The following is a 27116-nucleotide window of genomic DNA, read 5'->3' on the forward strand; positions in this document are numbered from 1 at the left end:
AGTTTTATCATTTTTTTATTTCTATAGTCCTAATGTAGTCCTCGGGATAGACAATATGATAAAAACAAATAAATAAATCAAACATACAATCATTGTAAATAATTTAAATTCTAAAATCAGATAAATTTTTGACATGCCGACAAAACAATAAAAATCAAACAATTAATTGCAACTTCAAAACAATTTCCAATAAACAAATAATAAAACATTTTTCTCAAATCAAAGTTCAAATAAATTCACTTTCATATTGTCTTTAAAACTTCGAATTCTTTTCCAAACAATTTCAAATAATTTTCGAAGCAGTGTCTCTTGTCGAATCAAGGTGTATTAGGTGATCAGGCCATTACACCAATTTTCAACTGATCTTCTGCTTCAAAATAAATGGAGGGGATTTAGCGAAACTCAATATTTATTTCATAAACGTCAGTTACCCAGACCTGTTTATAATTCACTATTATTTCTGTACTTTTAATTCTCGTCCTAAGTTTCATACAGATTTCCTTCCATCCTTGTGCACGATGCGTCCACCGGCACTAAAATGAAATTCAATCCAGACTACAGCTCCTTTGTTGGTTACGGCCGATCCCAACATAGGAGCTCTCTATTTAATTTCCTATGTTCCGCAATTGATTCCTAAGGCCCAACTTATGCTCTGATACCAACTTTGTCACGACCCATTTCCATGGACCGGACTGGCACTAGGACCTAGGTGGGTTTAAGGCCCCCGAAGTCCGTAGTAAGCCTAACTTATTTAAGTTCCACATTCTATTCATAATTATGGATTCAGACCCATTAACTTATTATACATATGCATCCAAAATACAGTTCATATATTAAATTTGGACTTTCATTATGCACTTACAACCCAACTAGAATACAATTGCGGAACTCTACCTCTACATTTACATATTTATTTCTGTCATTAACAGTCTTCTATAATACGTATTTCAACTCCATAGGGCTTTCCTTTCTTTCTATTACCTGAAAAAAAAAATAGTAGGCAGGGGTGAGCGCCAAACTCAATGAGTAGGGTTAGATAACCCTCTCACCCCACACAATCACACAGATGCTAAAATATTTCTATTTGGTCACCATTTAATTATATGATCATGCAATTTGTCACACAAATGGCAATACAACAGCAATCATAGTTATTATCACCTTCATATAATCACATCACGTGGAAATTAGTCAGTGGCACCACCTGAAACCCCAACGAGCCGTCCTCACACATGGCTCGCCCTCTCATACATGTGCACCAGGGAGCCGATCCCCCATACGGCCAACTGGTCTAATCCTCACTGACCAGTCCTCTCATTGTTTTTCCATTCTCTCTTTTCTTTTCCATACCAACAGGAGGCAACCCGGTGGTCTCCATCCAATCTAGATCATCAAGTGCTCACGACAGGAGGCCACCCTGCGGGCTACAATCAAATCTAGATTATCAGGTGCGCAACAACAAGAAGCCATCCTGTGGTTTTCCTTACAATCCATATCATCAGGTGCACACGGGGGCGCCGATCTCCCATTTTCCCGGCCAACGGTCGAATATCATATCATATCATATTTAGGATCCATATCACATAGACCGTCCTCACCAACCCATGGTGGTCCACTTCATCCCAATTCCACACAAACAAGGCATAGTATGTTCATAGCACAAGTAATCAAACAATTTTTAATATCAACAAATAGTGCATCATAATATGGCAACTCAATAAATTAATGCATGATAACATTTAGCCGTGAATGCATGAATGCAGGCGGATGGTACTAGTTATCTAACTCTACTCACAGTTCTTTATTGTCCTTTACAAGGACTGCCTTTTTAGCCACATGCTTCCAGCTTTTGTCCTCACATTTTGTATTTTATAAACCTTTAAAATAAACAAGAAAATTCTAAATAAGAATTTTAATTCAAAAACTTATATTTCACATTCGTTTATTTATTTTTTGCTACCGGTCATTTAATTCACTTGTTATATATGCATATATATCTAGTTTCTCTCATTTATATAAATAACTATTCTAATTTATAACCTTTAGATAAAATCTCTAAATATTCGGTGAGAAATATTGTATAATGATAATGCTAATATTGTATAATATTTCTTAATACCTCAAATTTTCGTCGTCACTACTTCTTAAGAATATAACTAAAATTCGGCAGCATTTCCTCTATAAACTGGACTATCCAAATTTTTCAAATTTTCACAAATCCACACACACACAGCCCATCCATCGGGCAAATTCATATCCACTAATCCCGTCCACCATAATCGTCATTTATTCGGTCACTTAATTCACATAATCCATTATAAGTAATTGTTCTATAACTATTTATTTGTTAATAAAATTCCTAAAATTTATCATTAGCTAGGAATATATTTTTTTGTACCAACCTTATAGTTATAATTAATATTCATAAAATATATTTAACAATATTTAATTTAATTTACTTAAATACTTAATTAAGTTCATCAATTAATTAATTCAGGATTTATTCAAAAATTGCGAATTAAGCTTTAGAGTGTACCGATTGAAAATCAGATTTCATTTCCGTGATCCGCGTGAAGAGGAGAGCATTCTGTCTCTTGAAGTCTCGCCGGCCGGTCGCCGGACCGCCACCACCGCCGCCGTGCACGGTGGCCGGAAAATTTAACCTTCACCAAAATTGACAAATAATACATCATTTTATTCGTTTCGATGAGAGGATCACTAATATGTGTTCAAATCAAGGTGGGTGTGAACCAGTTGGCCGGAAATTGGCCAAAAATGTTCGGTGGTACCCACTTTGGGTTTTCCGATTCCGGCCACCATACTCAACACCGTAACAGTCAAATGAAAGAAGGAGAAGATAGGAGTCGATCGGCACCTACCTTGAAGCCTCAGGTCGCCGGAAACGGCGTGAATGGCCGAAAGAATTGCTACTATGGCGTCGCACCTTTCGATTGAATTTTCTCTCAATCCGGGCTCAAATCGCGCAAACCAAGGCTTGAATCAGACTCCTTGCGATGAGTAGATATTTTTAGATTATTTATTTGCCGGATTTGGTGGCCGGTGGTCGGAGAACGAGAAGAAGAGGGGAGGGGGGTTGTTGAGAGAAGAGCGAGAGAGAGGCCACTGAGTCTCTCTTCTCGTTTCTCTTTTCTTTCTTTTTTTTTTTTTTTCTAGAATTTTCTAATTGGTGGATGGGGTTTGGGTCGATTCGAGTCTGATTTGGTTTAAATCGTGGTTTTAGCTTGGTTTTTCAATTGATTTATGGATTTTTCATCTGGTTTTCGAAAAATTAATTTGATTTTTGGGTCCGGTTCAATTTATTTGATTATTTTGTTCAGTTTCGTAATATTTTCTCAATTTATTCATAAAATATTAATACCAAAGATATTTAATTTTCGGCTGATTAATTTATATAGTAGTTACATATATATAGACACATTTTTAATCGATTAACAATTAGTGTTCCATTTTATTTTCATCGAAATTTTAAGTATTACCCAAACGAAAATTCTAAATAATATGTTTTTAGGCTTGGGCTCAATTCGTAAAATTTTGGGTTCAATTAGAATTACTCGGTCTTAACAGCTCATATTATCATAAATCTAGATTTTTGATTTAATGAAAATTCAAAAGTTTTGAAAATAAAAATCCGGGGTATTTCAAATCACCTCAGAAGATTAGTCTAAAATATTGTACATTAAATGACAGTGACATAACAACCAAGTTGCTATTTAATAAATAAAAAATAGTAAAAGATATCTTAAAATTAATAAATCAACAGTAAACTTTGTCTTATTCTTTGTCGTTTCATGTTTAAATGACGAATCTGAGCAATGAGTCTAAATAATTTATAAATTAAAGACACTCTAATTAATTAACAATAATGATAATATAAATGTTTCAATTGACCAATTATAAATATTATTGGTAACATGTCATTACAAGTACAAGATTCGTTTTTCATATTTAATTTAAGAAATACAGTTATCAAATTATAGACTATATATGACTGTAACGAAATAATTGGTCAACGAACAAATGGAATTTGCTGTTGAGTTAAATTCATTCTTAAAATAATCATATCCTTACCTAATTATCATTATATTACAAACTAATGTTATGTTGTATTTGAAAACAAAATATATAATTTTTTATTCTGTCACTCTGATATATTTAAAGATAAGACCTCCCATGTCCTTACACATAAAACAAAATAATTAAAGCTCCAACGTCGTTAAAAAAAAGTAAAAATTAAAAATTAAAACAAAATTAAAAGTTTAAAATTTAGAGCTGTCATTGATCTCCGGAGGAATGAAATGGGATGATAGGATCTCTTCTCGTTTAACCAAAGATCTCGAATTCAATAACAGAGTCACAATTTTTTCTCCAGGGCAAAAATTCATCATTTTATACTATGAATAAAACATAAAAAATAAACCTAATTAAAAGTTAGGTCTAAGTTGTCATATAAGCATTATACATTATTAATATTTCATAAAATAAAAACTTGTTAAAACATCATAAAGAGTAAATTATTATTAATTTTAAAAATATTAATTTCAGCTATATATAGAATCATGAATTATAATGTGAAATTCATCTTTTTGAATATATTAAATATCATATACTTATTCATAGAATTTTAAAAATTTTTCAAGTTATTAAAATTTAATCGAATAACCAATAATAACAGTTGAATTATAAATTTATAATACTATGGCATATTTTAATAATTATGTGAATTTTTATGTATTCATAGAATGAAATCAAACCTAAAATTAAATTTAAAAAACAACTGAAATCAATGATAAAAATAATTCAATGGCAACAAAAAAAAAATACCTTACCATATTTCTTCTCGATTTAATATAAAATGTTTATTCTATTTAATAATATATATATTGAAAATAATAGTTATATATAAAAATAAACTAGGTTTAGAGTTATTATATATAAATAAATTAGATCCAGAGTTTTTATACATGTTAAGAAATAAAATACACTAGAAAAATATATTAGGATTTGTTTTTACCATAAAAAAAATTAAAATTAGACGATGTATGCTTGTAGAGCGAATTCACATCAACTGGTTTGGAATCCATTGTGCTAAGTTACCAAGGATCTTCTGTTAGATTAGTGCGCTAATGATTTTATAGAAGCCAGGGAGGCAATGGCACCCTCTCCAGCCCCATTTAACTTAGGTTAATTTAAGCCAAATGAGACTTATCTCAGGATAACCTTTCTTTCAAACACATTTCCCTTCCTTCCATCACTGCTCAATTCGAATTTTGATATATAGTCCCTTCAAACACTCGAAAGCATTTTGCCTCCTTTATGAATCTGCTCAATGCAAATCTAAGTTAGTCTAACCCGTGGATTTTAGATATCAGATAGTTAAAACTAAAAAAGGATTGGCATTGTTGAGAGGGCATTAACTAAGTACGACTCTCAACTCGAGCAACAAAAATTGACATTTTATTATCAACAAGTGGTTGGATCTTCAAAAATTTCTAAGATGAAGGTCAAGAGATTTCGAGCATGAAAAAATATATATGTAAAAAAAATATTTTACTTAGGGTTAAGTGAGCTCTCCAAAATATCATAATTTATATCTATCTATATGTATAGAGTGCGAATGAGAAAGGACTAATGAGATTTTTTAAATTGATCTTTAGTGATATTAGAGATATACTAAAATATCATTAGACATGACCAATTAAAAGTTTTTAATTGAAAATCTTAAAATATCGTTAGGCATGATCAATTAAAATAAAAGATTTTAATTAAAAATCCTAAATATTCTTAGTCACAGCTAATTAAAAAATTTTAATTAAAAAATATGTGTGATATTTTACTTAACAAATAAAAGTACTATACAACTTTTATAAATGATTCAGTGTAATTAATTTGATTAAAAAAATTCGAAAACATACAAATACAAGTAGTTAATATGATTTATTTAAAATAATAAAATGAATATGATTAATATTTCAATCAAACAATAGATAAACAATTTTCAATTAAAATATTTTGATTAAATATATATAGTATTTTATTAAGGAATATTATACAACTCTTAGATATTATTTAATTATAATTAATTCTATTAAAAATCCCAAACCACTAAGATACCTATAATTAATATGATTTAAGAAATAATTGCTCTTTCTTTTGAATAATTTAATAATGCTATATGTTTCTTAAATTTAGTCAAGTAAACATAACTATTTATCTATCTATAATATAAAAGCAAAAATAAGAAGAATAATGGGACCCAAAAAAATGTCTTTAAGGTTTTTAATTTTATTTATTGAAAAAATAAAGATTATTATTTTAATAATTCATAATAAAAATATTTATTGTACAATTTCTAACTGAGAAGTTTTATATTAATTAAAAATTTTATTGTACACTATCTAATTGAAAAGTTTTATACTATTCAAAAATTTTAACTAAAACAAAATTACAAATATTTTAATTATTATCAATATATTTCATATTAATATACTTTTAATTGCTAATTACTGAAGTACATTAAACAAAAAAGAGAATAATATTTAAATAAATTTACTTTGTCAACGAAACAACATATAAGCAAATTCTAGTTCTTGATGCCAAAGTTTATCATTTGAAGTCAATTATTTGTAGTGCAAGTGCATACATTGCAAGTGTATATAGTGCAACAGGCTCGGTATACATAGTGCAAATTCTAGTTCTAATCAATTCATCAAAACTCTTGCAAAAGGCCCTCTATATACAGTGCAAGTGTATACAGGCTATTTTGTCAACCGGTACAAATTCCACACAGAGGCTCGTGGGTCTAACAAAACGACTATGAATAGCGGCGTATGCATAAAGGGTACAAATTATAGTGAGAAGTAAAGTGATTACTATGTAGGTTGCTAGAAGTTAATTGGAGTATCTAGGACTACCTATCGAGAGAATAATATTGTTCCGCTGTGAATGATTTGATCCAACGCCAAATGTAGGAACAAAGGTTCATGCAAGTTATAACTTAGTGGATATAAATTAAAGAAGAAGATTTAACAAGTATGAACCATTTGTACTAGCAACGCAAGCTGCACAAGTATACTTCATTTCCTTATCCATCATTAAGAAGAGAAAAGAGCAATTGGCTATCAGTAACTAAAGTGAAAGCTAGACCTGTAACATCCCTTCCCGGTCCACCCATTAACCCGAATGAACCGAACCGAGACGCTACAAACTGGTTGACTTTATGACCTGTCATGTTGATATCATAATGGATACAGACTCTTATATCATGCTGATGCTATTTACAGTATTAATGTAATTAATATTTACAAGGCATGATACTAGTTGCAAAATGAAATGGGCCCAACTATGTGCCCTATACATGCCATGATGAGGATATACAGAATCAAAATATCAAAATGAGTAGCTATCCTGAAGACTGGGTCTTCCAAAGATGGACTGCAGCAGTTGTAAGCTGACTCTCTATGGTCCAGTCCCAAAACCTACGAGTTAAACAAGTAACTCGCTGAGCAAATAAAGCTCAGTGGATATCTCAACATATAAAGAAACAATTAAGCACATACATATGTAGAAAGAACCATGTAAACACATATGGATACTTAAACATGTAAACACATATGGCACATATAAGTACACATATCATGATACTTTCATTCTACCTTGATGATATTATACCGTATGATTCATGCAATGTTATGTCAAGATATCTGTATGGCTCCATGAGGTTATAGTGAAACCAAAGTGATAAGAAAAACTGTATGAAACTGGATGAATACTGTATGACTTGGCTGCTATGGCCCATATATAATCATATCCACTCAACGGCCTGTAGCTGGAGTACCAAACTGTATGGGGTGCAGATCTGCTATCCTATGTCGCGACATAGCCTTATCTACGTGGTTTCTCCCTAACCTCAATGGAGCATAATATCGGTATGTCAATAGTATAAAACAAAAGCATATTAACGTTTTCATAACTTCATAAACCATATTGTTTACCTTGTTTCACATCATTTGCATGCTTGCATGTTGTTTTGATACATGTTCTCATGTTGTCTTTTTGATTTAAAATGATTGGAGGCATACAAGTTGAGCAAAGAAATACAATTGCATAGAAAATGAAGTCCAAAAGAGCATCAGAACACAATTCGCGAGCGCGCCATGCAAAGTCGCGGGCGCGAGAAGCACACAAAAGGGTCAGAGAGTTTACAGGCCAAATTCGCGAGCGCGCAATGAAATTCGCGAGCGCAAAAAGCACCAAATGAGAGTCAGAGAGTTTACAGGCACAATTCGCGAGAGCACAATGAAATTCGCGAGCGCGCGTCGTGTTTTCAAGCCTGCGCAGTCTGTACTATTTTGGTCATATCTCTCAACATATAACTCCGATTTGGGTGATTCAAAAACCCATGTAAAGCTAACACATATAGGAACAAATAACTATTCTATGACACGTCCTAATTCCATCATTAAATGGGGTCAAAATCAAGGTGAAGTTACTGGTTCTTTTTCCAGCAAAACCTGTTTCAGCATAACTCAATATCTACTTCATTTATTCATTTCATCCCATGCTTTCTCACCATTTCCAGTCCTCTCACTTAACATTAAGCAACATATTTTCTCATTATCAACACACCACACAAGTTCTCATGCAAAGAAAGTGGTAAATGACAAGAGATATCAAACCTTCACTCCAAAAAGCTTGAGCTCTTCTTAGCTTCCTTTTTCTACTACCTTTGAACTCACTTCACCTATAAATAAGAATTCTTATGAATTATCTACAATATAACTAAATTAAAGGTTGAATAACATAGAGCTTCAAGAAATTCTACTTACTTGGAGAAAATAGAGGTTGACTTAATGCTTAACTACCATGAAAATGGATGGAGAAAGGAAGGGAAAGTAAGGTAAAGGAAGGAGATGAAAAAGATGAAGATAAAGATGAAAATGGGAAAGTGAAATGGTAATCACGGGTAGGCCATCAAAATATCAATGAATTTTATGTGAAACTTACCAAATGGTGCCTCAATTGTCAATAGGTTACAACTTAATACCCAAGCTTTATATTTGAATGCAAGCAAGTCCTAATCCTTATACTTTGATCTTTTGTTTTATACAAATCAATCCACTTATAATCCCATTCTACCTCAACCGGGTTTGGTTCAGCCCGACTCAACTCGACTCTATGCAATGACTCGACTCAGTAGGATGTCACAAGACCAGTAGTGGAACTACCTCAATCTTCTATAGCTCCTAATGAAGTGTATGACGCCGCATTTCAAGAAGATGATATGGATGTCCAGCCATTATAAGTTAATGAAGATGAATTGCCTGAACCATTGAACGATCCTGAAGGTTCTTATATAGATATCAATGTAGTGGATGAAGCAGAAGAAGAAGATCCATATATCTATTCAGCATTAGACGATGAAGACTCTGAAGAGGATGAATTAGATGAACCTGAGAATAAATGAACTTTGTCAAATTTCCATTATGTTGCATTATTTTCATTATTAGAATAATGTAACATGGACATATTAATATAGAAATATTAATTACCAATTGTTTTAGTTATTTACATAAATCATTTTCATTATTTTACATGTATGTAACCAAATGATACATATACTATAAATGCAATTTATAGAAATATGGGCGGAGGCAAGGGTCGAGATAGTAATACTCATGGTCAAGGTTCATCCTCTTCTACAGGTAGAGGACCTACTAATCTAGGTTGCAGCAAATGCTCTACAGGCCGTGATTCACAAACTCCAACTAGTTGGACTAAACAACCTCAAACACATCATACCTCAATTTAAGTTGAGGCATCAGATCCTCTACTACAGCCACATGCCGAGCCATCTAGTTCACTCCACGACCCCCAGCCTTATGTGTACTCTCTGAGGCACTTCCTAGACCTTCACCGACAATGTCACGACCATCTTCTTCTCAAGGAACAACTGCTACAATGAATACCAATTCTGTAGCTCCATCTGGTAAAAAAGCCATTCGATTAGTGGGCGATTTATAAGTACTCATGATCTTTGGCGATAACATTTTATCTATTATATTACTTGGTTAATTGCTTCATTTTGCATATACATATATATAATTACTCACATATACATATACATATGTGTGTGTAATACTCTAATTGTATGAATATATGGTCTTATGCAATAGGATGGAACCATCTTATGATACATCATAACTTATCACTAGCATTTTCCATGAGAACCTTAATAAGGATGGCTCCAGCTGGAAGAATGTGAGTTTAGCTACAAAGCATTTCTATTGGATTGAGTTTCAAGTCAGTTACTATTCTAGCATATATATAATTGAAGAATAATAGAATAATCAAAGAAATAATAGATAGTAGTATTAGAATATTAATGTTCACATTTTGAAATAATTGATGTATTATATGATGATATTATCTTAATGAGAAAATTTTGAGATACAATACGAATTTTGAACTTCTAATAGGGGAGTTAAGTACAACTTTTAGAGGAAACTCTACCGAAGTTTTGTTTAATATTATACAAAACTATTTGTTTTGTTCATTTTAATTAAAACTTTATTCTGTTGTTATGTTGTATATATAGAAACACTTCCAATGGGATGAAGTGATGAATGAGCTTATAAAGATTGCATGGAAGAGAAAGGCAATTGAGAGGTGTAGGGATATGCTTCATAAGCTTAAATGTCATGGAAAAGGGCTTATGTCCAAGATGATGTTTGGAAGACGTGGAATGAGGATTGGAAAGCACCATATTATGTTGCAAAGTCTAGACAATTCTCAAAGAATCAGGATACTGAAAAAGGCAGCTAGGGATCTGGTCCATCTTATCGTACAGAAAGCTCTATCTCCCACGTCGAACATGCAGATGTATGGTATATTCTCAACTTTAATTTATTAATTCATTTTAGTGTTTACCAACTACTATTAATTTAAACATTATTTGCAATGTAATGTGTTTCTTCGTACCCATACAAAGAAAGATGATAGGAAGACCTTTATTGACAAGCGCGCTGAGCATGTTTTTGTAAGTTTTCTTTCATTTTTTAGACATTAATATTCACAATAGTGATCAAGATTTTCATTTATTCTAAATGAACATATATATGGTTGTTGTGCTTTTTTTTTTTTTTTTTCCTTAGTTTACAGGGGACAATCCAACACCTCAAAGAACAACAATCCACACAGCAACCTAAAGGTTGAGAACTGAAGGAGGAAAACATAAGCATCGAGTCTACGGCATTGGATCCCAAGCTTTCCTCTTCTACCTGCATTCTGGTATGAGTGGCCACTCATTTAGTGCCTCATCGACTTCGTCGAATGCCATGGAGTTGATTCATTCATTGAAGGAACGATAAGGCATTTGACAAATTGCTTCAACAACAAACAAATATGATTGCCCAAATACATAGGCATTTGCAAATCAGGGGCCAGGCACCAGCATCCTCAGACCATTCAAATTTAAAGCCTAATGCTCCTACTTCTAACTCTGGTGTTGATCGTACGATAGATGAAGATGGAAATGATGTTCAAGGCTTGGATGGTTAGAGGGTTATCTCTTGGTGAAATTTTTTTTGTTGAATATCTATGATTAAAATGTTTTAACTTAGTTACAAATGTGCTAGTATTGAAAAAATCTGCTATATATATATATATATATATATATATATATATGCTTTATAATTTATATTTTTATCAGGTTTGCGAAGTCCAAAATAAAAAAAAAACTCTAGTAAAACAGCTATGGATTAGCTATGAATTAGTTATAGATACATTTAGCTATGAATTAGCTACAATTTTGGAAAAAGATATGTTTAACTCTAACTATAACATTGCTACAAAATAGCTATAGATTTTCGCTATGGAATTGCTACAGATTAGACATGGAAACTTTTAGCTACAGATTAGGTACCCAATTTTGAATATGGATTTATAATAAATAGCTATGAATTGGTTACAAAATGGCTATTGAATTAGCTACGGCATTGTTACCATTTAGAGACCAAATATGTAGCTATAGATTAGCTACACATTTATTGACATTGATTGGACTCTTTATTACTATAGATTTATGGTAGCCGTGGCTAAATAGCTATGTACTATAAATTTATAGCTATATTTTCAGCTACAAGCATTTTAGGGATGAATATATTCCATAGCTATTCCATAGCAATATGTGATTAGCTACAGATTTATTAAACTTAGCTACAGAAATCTGTAGCTATAACCCGATTTTCTTGTAGTGGGCAGAATTTATCTTATTGAAGTTTTCTGGTTTTGATTCTTATAACAATCATTGAATTTTTGTTTTATCAATCTATGTAATTGTTAATGACAAACAATATGATCCCTTTTTTTTTATCAAAAAGGCTTAGCTATAAATAACAAACAAGAATAACTTCATATAATACTTATATTGATTGAAGATATATTCGGTAAAATTAGCTGTTTTGGTAGCTAGTTGTTACGTGTTTTAATAGCTAGCTGTTACCTGTTTTAGTAGCGTTTAACTATTAGCTGTTTGACTAGCTTTTCATGAAACGCTAAAAATTAAATGTTACATGAGTTAACTTTTCAAAAAATATTACCCTAACCTCTAAAAGTCAGTTCAAATATTATATTACCGAATAATGTTTTTAACAACGTTTAACGTTCTGATCAGTCAAAAAATTAAAAGCTACTTAAATAAATTGCTGAACACAGCCTGAGTCAATGAGCAACCAAGAAAGCTCATGGCTTAGGCCAATAATTGTCATTGCATTTTAGAGAGGACCGATATCTAAGGTATCCCTAAGAAGGATATCGTAGGTCATACTTTATGGGAGTGTTTTTCAATTTCAATTCTAATATTTTTGGTAGGCAAGCGACTAACATTAAAATGGGATATCCTAAATTTAATTTTTGTATTAACTATAATTTTTTTATTATTTCTTTTACAATTAAATGCATTTAGCTAAAATTTATAAATGAAAAATTAAAATGGACTAGTTAAACTCATTTCTTTGGACATTTCTTTAGATTTGTCGCTTTCTTTTTGCAAAAAACATCCAGCTAGAAATTTGCAGTAAAAATCAGAAATTTGAACATTTATGGAAGAACTATATATCGACAACTATAGTAGCCTTATCTTATCGAGAAATTCCCAGTATGTTGCGTGCTGAAAAGGCAAGATAGATTATAATATATACAAACAGAACAAGAGAGATTATAATATAAATGGAAGAAGAGACAACTAATAACAAGACGCGTAAATATAACCAGTCATAGTAACCACGTAAAAGGTTAGTAGATAGAGAAAAAACTATTTGAGAATGGTCTTGAGCCATGTAAAAGGTCTCTAGTCATAGTAACCACTCTGCAATTCTCAACATCTAATGAGTCGATGATTAGAAGAGCACTACTCGAATCATATCAGAATGCATCGGAATGATAGAAGAAGCAGTGGCATATCACAGGCCATGAATATTAAGGAGACTCTTTGTTAGGTACTCGGCAAGCTGGCAGAGACATGATGGGATTGTGAGATAATTAAAACTATGTCATATAATTTGTTAGTGGATGTTAATTATATATTTTAATTTTTTAGCGAAAATAATTATATATACACGTAAATTAATTAAAATTTATTTATTAGATGATATTATATCGTTATGTCTAATTAGAGTCGACTTTTTTAAATAAACGGTGATTTATAAATTGAATTGATATATATAGATATAGACTTTTGACTATTATTATTAGTTAGTTATAATATTCATACTAATCCCAATTTGAAATCACAATTATAATATAAGAGGAAATTATAATCAATATTTAATATTATATAAAAATAATAATGAACGAATATAAATAACCATAATTTTTAAAACCTTGTCATAAAAAAAATGTGTTATTCCTGACATACAAACATACACAAGTATGCGAGAACATGCCAATAATAAAAAAAGATAAATGAACCAAGTGTCATCTAAATCCACCTTCCAAACCCATAGAAATATTATCATTGGCCAGAGTGTACTTCCAAGACCTTTTTAATCTTTAATTAATCATTTAAACTCCAATCATTAGTCCTCTTTATATCTATATAAGTAGAATTATATATCTAACAATACAACCCAAAAAAAAAAAAGTCATGGAAAGGAAAAGTTGCTTCATAGTTATATTACTATTATCAATATTTGTTCTTTGTAATGCTCAACTTAGCCAAAATTTCTACAGCAAAACATGTCCAAATGTGGAATCTATAGTCCGTTCTGCCGTCCAACAGAAGTTTAAGCAAACTTTTGTCACTGTCCCTGCAACTCTCAGGCTTTTCTTCCATGATTGCTTTGTTCGGGTTTGTATCTTTTGCGTTTTATTTTTCTTTTTACTTCCTTTAAAAATTCCATTACTGCTTATCATACAGTAATGTAAAAAATAAAAAATAAAAATTTTATCAAATTTGCAATTGTGCCAAATTAGGGATGTGATGCTTCGGTTTTGTTAGCATCGCCGAGCAATAAGGCGGAGAAGGATCATCCTGATAATCTTTCACTGGCCGGAGACGGGTTCGACACCGTCGTCAAGGCGAAGGCCGCCGTTGATAGTGTTCCTCAATGCAGGAACAAAGTTTCATGTGCTGATATATTAGCTCTCGCTACTAGAGATGTCGTAAACTTGGTAATGCTATTACTTTCCTTTCCATTTTAACATTCCATTGTTTAATTGTATAGTAAAACAAAAATAATCAGCAAAATATCTATGGTTAGTGTCCGAAAGGGATTACTCCTCTTGATTATAAATAATTTTCCATTGTTTAATTGTATATTAAAACAAAAATAATCGACAAAACATCTATGGTTAGCGCCCAAAATAGATTACACCTCTTGATTATAAAAACATAACGGCCAAAAATTATATTTTTATTTAAAATTCTGTTTGGTTTATTGTTTTTCTCTATTTAAAAAACATTTATATCTGTTTTAGTTTACATGTAATTCCCAAATTCAATGGAGTTAGTGCAAACCAAACAAATCAAAAGTTTACTAAGATGAAAACTGCATCGAACCAACTAGCGTACATGTCTAAACTTAATTTTTGGACTTAATGAAAATCACACTGAACCAAAATTTTTAAAATTTTTCTATTAAAATCAAAATGGAACCAAATATATGCTGAAAATCAGAATAATTCAATTGGTTTTTCTGAATTATGCTAAGCCCTCATCATAACTTAACTTCAGAGACCAAAACCAAACATTTGAAAGATCAAACACAAATAATTTTAAGTTCGAAAATTTATTTGATACGTGGGAAGTCATAAACTCAAGTACTTTCCACCATAAAAATTATTACCAATTTAGTGAATGTACTTCATAATATATTTTTAGTATATTTAGTGCCTCCTATAAATTAAAAAAAAAAAGATAAAATTTAAGCTAAAATTTAGAATTTAAAGGAATGCAAATATAGATTTAACCATTCACTACCAACAACAAATATCTAATTACTAGTTATTATCTACCAATATTAATAACGAGTTATTATTCATTAATATTTAATTTTAAAACTAAAAGACCCTCAATTTTAATATTTTCATTAATTTCTAGTTGTTATGGTGAAACATTTAAAATCAGGGATTGAAAGCTAAAATATTTTTGTTATGAATATAATAAAATAAAACAAATGTAACTTTTTTTTTTTTTTTTAAATGGTATAGATTCACTTGCACAAGGGGTGAATTCTCTATATGTATAAAAATTAAATGTTCAACGTGTTTGATAATTGTTAAATTTAAAAAGTTTAATATATTTAAAAAGCATATCATGTTTAACTACTCCATGTGGATGATTGAGCATCTAATTTAAATAATTAACATAATGACATATTAATTAATATAAATTAATGTGCAATGCAGGCAGGAGGACCATTTTATAATGTGGAATTGGGAAGACGAGATGGGAGAATATCTACAATAGCTAGTGTTCAACACAAACTCCCAAGCCCTAATTTTAACTTGGACCAACTCAATTCAATGTTTGCCTCACATGGTCTTACCCAGACTGACATGATCGCATTATCAGGTACTAATTAATAATTTCATTTCCGGCAAATTATCCGGTTAATTTAGAATTAAAGTTACATGGACTCGGTCTATGATTCATTCATATAGATCAAATGAATGAAAATAATGATTTTTTAAAAGGGAAAAACTTTTCCAGATTAGATCTATGACCTCATTTATAGACTAAACCAATGAAATTTAGGATTCTTATTGAAACAATGATTGGAAAAAAAAGGATAAGGTCGGATTTTTAAAAAATTCTTGGTTTCATTTGTTTCTTCTATAAATAGGGCCATGGCCCTGATCTAAGCAAATAATTTTCTTTTAAAATGGCTGAACTTAGACTTGAGATAATTTGCACTGTAGCATGCCGAAATGTCCACAATGACATTAATAGGTTTAATGTACATGATTTTACACACAATATACACAGAGGCATTTTGGACATTTTGACTTGCTATAGTAAAAATTATACAAGGCCGAAGTTGGTTAATCATTTTTTTCAGTGAATGATCAGAAATAATCTCATTTTAATAAAAAAATATTTTTCATTAATTCGGTACACGGATAGGTCCATAGACAAATTCGAGACAATTCAATCCCATAATAGTTAAATTGAATTTCTTTTAACAATATTATTATGTAAATGTAAAATAGGTGCACATACACTTGGATTCTCCCATTGTGGCCGTTTCTCCAAAAGAATCTACAATTTCAGCCCTTTAAAAAAGATTGATCCAACGCTCAATCTTCAATATGCAATGCAGCTAAGACAAATGTGCCCTGTCAAGGTTGACCCAAGAATTGCCATTAACATGGATCCAACGACTCCTCAAACCTTTGACAATGCATATTATAGAAACCTTCAACAAGGAAAAGGATTGTTCAGCTCTGATCAGATTTTGTTTACTGATTCGAGATCGAAAGCCACTGTTAATCTCTTTGCTTCAAATAATGGTGCCTTTCAAAATGCTTTTGTCTCTGCCATTACTAAGCTTGGCAGAATTGGAGTCTTGACAGGAAATCAAGGCGAAATAAGGACAGATTGTACTCGTATCAACTAGAAAAGAATTGTATTTTAGTTATTATTTATTATTATTATTATTACTATTATTATTATTATTATGAGCAAGTCTTGTTATTTGTAAATGGAATCAATAATGTTTGAGTGTTAATTCTATTAATAAATTTAATTACTCTTTCCATTCTATTTGAAGAGTGGCTTTTAATTTTATATATATATAAAGAAAAACACAAACTAAGACTTATAACAATTGAAATACGCTATTCTAGTGATATCATAAGCGAGCCGAGACTGAATGACATTTGAAGACGGATCCAAAACATGAATACCCCTCATAGTAGTAGAAGCAAAGTCCACGATGGTTTTTTAATTCCATTTCATATAATAAAGTGTATCATGTTGTAAAATATTATTTGATTTTTAGAGGTATATAGAATAGACTAAGTGATTATAATTTTAAAAATAAAAATAAAAATATTTGATTTGAAGCCAGACCGGAATCGCGGTTCAGATTTAAATTTTAACATTCACATAAACCTTAATAAGGCTTTAAACCGAGAATTTTGATCCGATTCCAATTCATCTACGGTACAGTTCAGTTTCATTGGCCATGTCTACTTTTCATTGTTAATCTTTTGAAAAAAGTGGATTTAAAGAGAGAAGGAAAAATAAACCCCAAATGTCCTTAATGAATTAAAGAATTCACCTCCTTGGTCCTCACTATTTGTTAAACAATCAAAAACCCACAAAATAGATTTGAGAATTAATCTTTTTAGCACCGTGAAGAGGAATAGAAGTGAAACGACCGCTAATTTATTCTTTGAAAAAATAAAAAAAGCATAAAAAGAAAAGAAAGATAGGAAGGGCAAAGATGCACACGAAATTCACAAAAATCAAATACATAAAAAGTGTGAACTACTCATTGACCTTCCCTTGTGGTGCATGCTTGGTCTAAAGACATAAAATATAAGTATAGGTTTTCTTTGTTTAATCAGAGAGGCGGACCTTAAGCAATAGATCGCCATGGATCTTTTCAATCTTTGGATTTGATATTTATCAAGGTTTATTTGGTATTCGCTTAATCTAGATTGGAGATAAATGCAGAAAAGCCAAGAGACAACGTGAGAAGGGAAATGGAGATGAAGAGGTAGAGATTGACAAATTTGAGATAGAATAAGAGTATGTTTGCTATTTACTTTCTTGGAAAGCCCAATGAGCTGGAATAATATTATGGGCTATACAGCAGTGGATAGCACTCCCCTTTGAATATTATTCACCAAATTGGTGATAACTTTGTGGTGGAGATGACTTGAGTTCAAGACTTTTCACTCCTCACATTTTTGACAAGACGTGGTAAGACCAACCAGACCACACTCGATTGGCTTGTTATTTCCTTTCTGCTTAACTATGAAAAGGGTCGTTTTTTAGATAGAACGATCTCTTAATTTGATTGACACTAAATTCAAAGATGTTATAATTGGTTATCCAAAATAGAGAAAGGAAGTAATGAATTTGACAATGAATCAAAGACTAAATAGTAATTTATACTAAATTTAATTGTTGATAAATCCACTCTAACGTACCTGCATAAGAATGTTCTCATGACGGACTAAGAATTCCCAGTAAAGCAGTATTAATTATTTAAAATATTGATAAGAGAGTAATTTTGTCAATCTAACGATTTTTTTTCTAAATAAGAGTTTTTTTAGATTAATTATTTTATAATTACATTAAAAGATAATTGAATTAGAATAGATGAAATAATTGATTTGGGGGAACAAATGGTAAAAAAGAAGTATAGTGCCAAATGTGAATTGTAAGCATTATAGACATGAAAAGAAAAATTGTGGTTAGAGCTAATAAGACCAAATTTCAAATCCGATTAATATCTTATTCTTGTGGTCCAGTATCTATATTAATTACTATGTTTTTCTTTCTAAAAAAATTAGTGTTTTTTCTTAGTTACTACAACAAAATCAGAGTTTGGTCGAATTAAATAATAAATTAGTGTTATTCCGCTAAGAAATCCACCCTTGCTAGTCTGTGGCAGCCAGGTAGGGGATTTACATTAGCGAGGTGGATCCGAAGGTGTTCCTCTTCCAGTTTTTCACCGTGTGGATCTTAACGGGGTCTGGAATGGGGGCACTTGGGCGTTCAACAACCATTTATTACCGTTATCGAAGGTGGGCTGTGATAAGGATCCTGTGGGAGCTGCGTTGCACTTTGTCGACTTCTGGGTTCAGGTGCATGATGTTCTAGTGGGGATGACGTCTATGTCATTTGGCAAGCAGTTAGGAAATTTTATTGGTCAGTTTATATCCTATTATCCGAATAACACTAGTTTTGGACGATCATGAAGGAATAAACGACTAGGGGTTTTAGTGGGATTAAGCAAGATAGTGGAAATCCTGTGTGGCAGAGAGAAATTCCAAACAAAATGATTTTTGAAAAAAAAAAAAATTAATTTCAAATTTGTAGGAGAGAAACGTACATGGCAAGATTCGTGGCACTTCGTTGGTCAGATTTCTAATAAAACAGCCATTACATTTTTTTATCAAAATTAAGCTGCTCACTTACACCTAACCTAATTTAGATAACATAAGTAAAAGAATCTGGTCCAAACCTGAAATACATCAGGTACAGTCTAAAACTAAAAACCAAAACTAATAACTAGGATAACATAAGTAAAAAAACCTAGTCCAAACCTGAAATACATCAGGTACAGTCTAAAAAAAAAAAAAAAAAAAAAAAAAAAAAAAAAAACAGATGCTAGTGGACACCACCTGCAACTAAGCCAACAATATAAAAGATGTTTCTTGAGAGTAGAAACGCTAACACACAGATTAGAAATTGCAGCAAACCTAGAAAGCAAAAGTCAAAGCAATCAAAACTAAAAACAAATAGCATCATGTGCAAGTTTATCATCGTCTCATTTCATAATAGAAAGCAACTGTTCTTAGCACAAGACTTCATTATATCCGAGCAAGAAAAGAGGATGTTGCTGCAACTCCCTTATTGGCCAAGAGATCCACAAAATTATTGCACGATCTGGTTACATGCCTCAACTCCACTGAAATTAATTGAGTTAATGAATTATTAAATTTATTAAAAATCTCCCATCACACTACCTCCAAGGACGTTTGCTTTTTTGTAAAATCCAACAGATTGCGTTTCTTGAATCCGACTCAATAATCAAAGGTATATCCTTATAATCAGAAGAAAATAACAAATCCATTGCATGAAAAATAGCAAGAAGTTTTGCTTCGATAGAATCTAAAATACCAATGGACGATAAAAAACACAAACCACTAACCCCTAAAAATTTCTTAGAACACCTCCAATACTTGCTAGATCTGGTTTCCCTTTAATAGCACTATCTACATTACATTTCAACTTTCCCACACAAGGTTTCTCCCAATTAGAATGTAAAGCACCACTCGTATCTTTATTAATCCACCTCAATCCATTACAACACACAAGTAATGGAAACATGCTCCAATCACTCAAACGATAAGATAAAAATGGAAATCTTGCTTTTAAAATTTCAAAACTTTTCAACTTTATGTTATCGACTATAACATCCGCATCATCCCTTACATTATTAAAAATTAATTTATTTTTCATTTACCATAGTGTTGTGGGATCCCTCCAACATGTGGGACCCACACAAGTTTGAAGAAAGAAAGAAAAAAAGGGAAAGTGGACGCGTGATTAACGCATCCATTCGGTGGATGCATTAATAACGTGTCTCCTTCTCCTATAAATAGGAGAAAGTTTCCTCAACCGAGATGTACAAAAAAAAAAAAAAAAAAAAAAAAAGAGATTAGAAATACACAATTAAGTGTAAAGAATTTTAGGAAAAGGTTCCTAAAATTGGGAAAGAGATAAAATAGTGAGGATTATAATTTTTGGGGTGTTTTTGGGAAACACTTAGAGTACCACTATATTTTTTAATCTCTTTTGTACATACTATTCATTTAGTGGAAGAATTATTCGGAGCTTTTGTCCCGTGGACGTAGCCCATAACAGTTGAAGGGTGAACCACGTAAATTTTGGTGCCCTAATTTTTCTTGCATTTACGGTAATTATTTAATTTTTACCATGGTTATTATTTCTGGTGGATTCAATCATCAATCCAATACGTAATTATTAAAGCATTTTTTTAGCAGACCCCACTTGGGATCAGTTATAACCCCAACAACTGGTATCAGAGCCTGGTTGGTAAATTCTGTCAGTTTCTATAAAGTTACTATTCACGTAAATAGTAAATTTCGTGAATAGTAAAATTTTGTCAGATTCAGAATTCGATATGGCTAACGACGGGGCAATGATCAAATTGACGGATTCGAATTATTCAATGTGGAAATCCAGAATGGAGGACTACCTCAATTGCAAATATCTATATGATCCAATTGAAGGTGACAGTGCAAAGCCAGAAGAAATGAAACAAAGGCAGTGGGACAAATTAAAAAAGCAGACATTGGGTACAATACGCCAATGGATAGATGCTAGCATGTACAACCACGTGAGATATGAAAAAGATCCCCAAGTTCTCTGGAAGAAATTAGAGAATATGTACGAGGCTACAAACGCTCAAGGTAAAGTGTTCATGATTCGTAAAGTCATGAACTTAAAGTTGTCAGAGGGGCGATTAGTTACACAACACCTGAACGATTTTAAAGGACTCATAACTGAGTTAGCAGTTAGCGGTATGTCCTTAAATGACGAGATGCAAGCATGCCTACTGTTGGGATCTCTACTGGATAGTTGGGATACTCTTGTGGTATCATTGAGTGACTCAACTCCAAATAGTGTCGTAACAATATCTATGGTAAAGAATAGACTACTCAATGAAGAACTACGAAGAAGAGATGTTGCCAGTACCAGTTCACAAGCCCATGTCACAGAGAATAGGGCTGGAGCAAGAGTAGAGCTCCAAGGCATGAAAAGTCAGGTGGTAGATCCAAGTCCAGAGAGATGAGAAAGTGTTACCATTCCAGTAAGGAGGGTCATCTCAAAAGAAATTGTCGTTTACTCAAACAGGATAATGCAAACCGAAGATAAAAGAATGACAGAAATACATGTGCTACAATCTCAGGAGAAGATGGTGAGGTGACTTTAGTCACTTATGATGCAGATTGCTGTCATGTTGGAGATGCAAATACCGAGTGGATAGTAGACTCCGGTGCTTCATACCACTGTGTTCCAAAAAGGAAATACTTTTCCACTTATAAAGCAGGAGATTTTGGCACTATTAGAATGGGAAATAATTGTATCTCGCAAGTGGTGGGAATCGGTGATATCTGCATAAAGACAAGTGTCGGGTGCACATTAACACTTAAAAATGTGAGACATATTCCCGATCTTCGGTTGAACCTATTGTCTGTGAGTGTACTGGACAAGGAAGGTTATCACCATCATACAGGTGACGGTAATTGGAAACTTACCAAAGGGTCTTTGGTGGTGGCGAGAGGAAAATTATGTTGCTCACTGTATAAGACGCACGCAATAATATGTGCGGGTCAACTGAATACAGTTGCAGATGATGCTTCACTAAATTTGTGGCATAGATGGCTGGCGCACGTTAGTGAGAAATGGTTGAATATGTTGGCTAAGAAGTCCCTTATACCATTAGCCAAAGGTAAAATAAACCTTTGTGATCATTGTTTATTTGGGAAGCAACATAGTGTCTCTTTTTTGAAAAGGTCTAGATGGAGAGACAACAAGTTGGAGTTGGTACACTCTGACGTATGTGGTCCTATGGAGGTAGAATCACTTGGAGGAAGTAGATATTTTCTAACCTTCATTGATGATTTCTCACGAAAAACATGGATATATTTGTGCGCACAAAAGACCAAGTATTCAAGCACTTTCAGCAATTCCATGCGATTGTGGAAAGACAGACTAGAGTGGCATTAAAGTGTTTGCGCACGGATAATGGTGGTGAATATATCTCTAAGGAGTTTAGAGATTATTGTAGTCAGCATGGTATCAGGCATGAAAAGACGGTACCTAGTACGCCTCAACATAACGGCATTGTTGAACGGATGAATCGCACCATTATTGAGAGAGTCAAAGCCATGCTCAAAATGGCCAACTTACCTAAGCCATTTTGGGGGAGAAGTTGTCAATACTGCTGTCTACCTAAGTAACTGACTAACTTCAGCACCTTTGGATTTTGATATCCCTAAGAAAGTCTGGACAAGTAGAAATATTTCATACTCTCACCTGAGGGTATTTGGCTGCAAGGTATTTATGCATGTTTCGAAGGAGCAGAGATCAAAGCTTGATGACAAGTCAGTTCCTTTCACTTTTGTTAGTTATGGAGACGAAGAGTTTGGCTATAGGTTGTGGGACCTAGTGAAAAAGAAAGCTCTTCAGAGCCGAGACATAGTATTCCATGAGAATGAGATCGTGACAGATACAACTTGTGAAGAATCCACAAGTGACGGTGTTGTTGATATTAGACTAGGAAGCATTCCTACAGATGATGCCATAGGAGGAGGAATGCTAGAATTAGAACGAGAAGAAGAAGAAGAGCAAGTCATAGGGGATCAAGAGACAATTGTAGATGATAACAGTGATGTAGAGGGTATTGAGCAGGGGGAGCCAGAGAACCCCATTACACCAAAAGGACTTGAACCTTAGTTAAGCAGGTCAACCAGAGAGCGCCAACCATTTACAAGGTACCCTAGTTCTGATTACATTTTGATTACTGATGAGGGGGAGCCAGAGAGCTTCCATGATGTGCAATCTCGCAAAGACAAAGATTGCTGGACAAAGGCTATGCAAGAGGAGATGAATTCTTTGAAAAAGAATGACACGTATGAGCTGGTGAAACTTCCAAGAGGGAAGAGAACACTCAAGAACAAATGGGTGTACAAACTGAAGAAAGATGATGGCAACCTAGTGAGATACAAAGCTTGATTGGTCATCAAAGGCTTTACTCAAAAGAAAGGTATTGACTTTGATGAGATTTTTTCACCAGTTGTGAAAATGAGTTATATTCGAGCTGTGCTAGGTCTTGTAGCCAATTTGAATCTTGAGTTGGAGCAGCTTAATGTAAAGACCGCATTGTTGCATGGGGATCTAGAAGAATTCAAGGTCAAGGGAAAAGAGGACATGGTTTGTTGCTTGAAGAAGAGCTTGTACTGGTTGAAACAAGCGCCGCGACAATGGTATAAAAAGTTTGATTCTTTCATGGTGAATCAAGGATACAAAAGGACATATGCAGATCCTTGTGTATATGTCTAGAAATTCCCTGAAGGTAAATTTATCATCTTTCTCTTATATGTTGATGATATGCTAATCGTTGGACCAAATGCACACATGATTAGCAAGTTAAAGAGTGATTTGTCAAATGCATTTGACATGAAGGATTTGGGATCGGCAAGGCGAATTCTCGGAATGGAGATTATCCGAGACTGAAAGTCCTGCAGGTTATGGTTATCGCAGGAAAAATATATTGAACAAGTTCTAGAGAGGTTCAATATGAAGAATGCTAAACCAGTTAGCACTCCGCTTGCCGCTCACTTCAAGTTGAGTAAGAAATCATACCCATCAACAGTGGAAGAAAAAGGAGATATGTCGAATGTTCCATATTCTTCAGCGGTTGAAAGTTTGATGTACGCAATGGTGTGTATGAGACCAGATATCGCTCATGCAGTTGGCGTTGTGAGCCGATTTCTGTCAAATCCCCAGAAGACACATTGGGAAGCAGTTAAGTGGATTTTTAGATACCTGAGAGGAACTTCAAAGTTATGTTTAACTTTTAGAGGTGAAAAGCCTGCACTTGTTGGTTACACAGATGCAGATATGGCCGGTGATCTTGATGAAAGAAAATCTACATCAGGATACCTATTTACATTCTTAGGGGGAGCTATTTCATGGCAATCAAGATTACAAAAATGTGTTTTGTTATCAACGACCGAAGCAGAGTACATTGCAGCAACGGAAGTAGGAAAGGAAATGTTTTGGTTAAAGCGATTCTTTCAAGAATTGGATGTGCAGCAGGAAGTATATATAGTTTATTGTGATAGTCAAAGTGCCTTAGACTTGAGCAAAAATACTATGTATCATGCACGAATGAAGCACATTGATGTAAGATATCATTGGCTTAGATTTGCCATTGAAGAGAAGCAGTTCTAGTTGCGAAAGATCCACACAGACAAAAATGTTGCAGATATACTGACAAAGGTCGTTCCGAAAGAGAAGTTCGAACTGTGTGTCAAAGTGGCAGGAATAGAGAGTCCCACCATGTAGTCGGGAGGGGGAGAATTGTTGTGGGATCCCTCCAACATGTGGGACCTACACAAGTTTGAAGAAAGAAAGAAAAAAAAAAGGGAAAGTGGACGCGTTAATAATGTGTCCCCTTCTCCTATAAATAGGAGAAGGTTTCCTCAACCAAGATGTACAAAAAAAAAAAAAAAAAAAAAAAAAAAAAAAAAAAAAAGATTAGAAATACACAAATAAGTGTAAAGAATTTTAGGAAAGGGTTTCTAAAATTGGGAAAGAGAGAAAATAGTGAGAATTATAATTTTTGGGGTGTTTTTGAGAAACACTTAGAGTGCCACTATTTTTTTTAATCTCTTTTATACCTACTATTCTTTTAGTGGAAGAATTATTCGGAGTTTTTGTCCCGTCGACGTAGCCCATAACAGTTGAAGGGTGAACCACATAAATCTCGGTATCCTTATTTTTCTGGCATTTACGGTAATTATTTAATTTTTACCATGGTTATTATTTCTGGTGGATTCGATCATCAATATCCAATATTGAAGCATTTTTTCCGCAGACCCCACTCGGGATCAGGTATAATCCCAACACATAGGGACATAAGGTAATATAGAACAACAACTTCCAAACACTACAAGTTCCCTTGTGAAGGAGTAAACTCTCCCATTACTAGCCCAGATCAACCATATTATTACGAAGGACTCTAGACACATTCCACCACTTTATGACAGACATCCATATTTTTCCTATTGTCTTACATAGTAATAAAGAATGAGTCACAGTCTCAGGTTCCAAGTTACAAATAGAACACATACAATCATTAGCAATTTGAAAAATATTTCTTCTAAACAGATTAACTCTGCACGGTATTTTGTTTAAGAATACTCTCCAAGCAAAGATAGCCACTTTGGCTGGGATAAGAGGATTAACCTCATCTACCTCTTTCTTTTCTAATAAAGAATTTAAAGATTTAACTGAAAACATACCTTGCTTATCAAGAGTCCAGATCATCCTATCCTCAATGCCAAGTAGAATCGAGACACCGTTGAGCTTCGCTTCTAGTTGCTGCCAATACTCTTCTTTAAAGCTCCTAAAATCACGAATCCAAGATAATTCCCAATGCCATCTTCTGTTAGTAAAAGAACCACAGTTAGAGATCCTTACTCCTTTATTGGATGTTATTCTAAACAACCTAGGGAAAACAGAACATATAGGAATGTCGTAGAGCCAGGGATCTAACCAAAAAGAAATTTGGTTCCCATTTCCTACAATCCACCGAAAACCAAGCCTGCAAATATCATTGAGATGTGCAGAACTTACTAAGGCAACAATGTCGCGCCAATTTGGTGATGGTTTTCTCCAAAATTTCTTATCCAAGTCCAGTTTAAGCATAGCTTCATGACCATATTTTGAAATCAGAACTTTCTTCAACAAGAAACCCGGTTGACTTAAATCTCCACAATCATTTACCCAGCAAAGCCATACTTTTCCTCTTGAAATCAGGTATCCCTAAACCACCACACTTCTTACTTAAGCATATATTTTTTAAAGAAACCCAACATAATTGTTTTTCATTTTCAATGCCTCGACCCCAAAGGAAAGCTCTCTGGATAGCTTCTATTTTTCTTATGACCTTCATTGGAGCTTTAACTGGGCATAAAATATAAAGGCAGGGAGGACAACACAAATTCAATAAGAGCTATCAATTTAAGGAGTTTATGAATTTTTAAGTGACAAATTGATGTGTATGCACGATAAAATGCATACCCTGTACAATGGGAGACCA

At 33.1% G+C, this 27116-nt stretch overlaps 1 protein-coding gene and 1 long non-coding RNA gene across 2 annotated transcripts; one reads left to right on the forward strand and one right to left on the reverse strand.

Moving 5' to 3' along the window:
* Window positions 1-392: 392 nt before the first annotated feature.
* LOC119370168 (uncharacterized) lies at window positions 393-3131 on the reverse strand. The gene is made up of 4 exons (XR_016322206.1): window positions 2880-3131; window positions 2537-2663; window positions 1796-1877; window positions 393-981 (listed from the first exon to the last, which is right to left on the reverse strand). It is a non-coding gene; the product is annotated as an uncharacterized LOC119370168 (long non-coding RNA).
* Window positions 3132-14158: 11027 nt separating this feature from the next.
* On the forward strand, window positions 14159-17215 carry LOC105636468 (peroxidase 16). The gene is made up of 4 exons (XM_012219745.4): window positions 14159-14365; window positions 14491-14688; window positions 15925-16090; window positions 16729-17215. Exons 1-4 carry the CDS (start codon window positions 14162-14164, stop codon window positions 17133-17135), a joined length of 975 nt encoding a protein of 324 aa, XP_012075135.1. The 5' UTR covers window positions 14159-14161; the 3' UTR covers window positions 17136-17215.
* The last annotated feature ends 9901 nt before the right edge of the window (window positions 17216-27116 follow it).

This window comes from Jatropha curcas, chromosome 8 (assembly GCF_041381405.1).
Source record: "Jatropha curcas cultivar XTBG-Jc1 chromosome 8, XTBG_Jcur_1.0, whole genome shotgun sequence".
Classification (NCBI taxonomy): Eukaryota; Viridiplantae; Streptophyta; class Magnoliopsida; order Malpighiales; family Euphorbiaceae; genus Jatropha; species Jatropha curcas.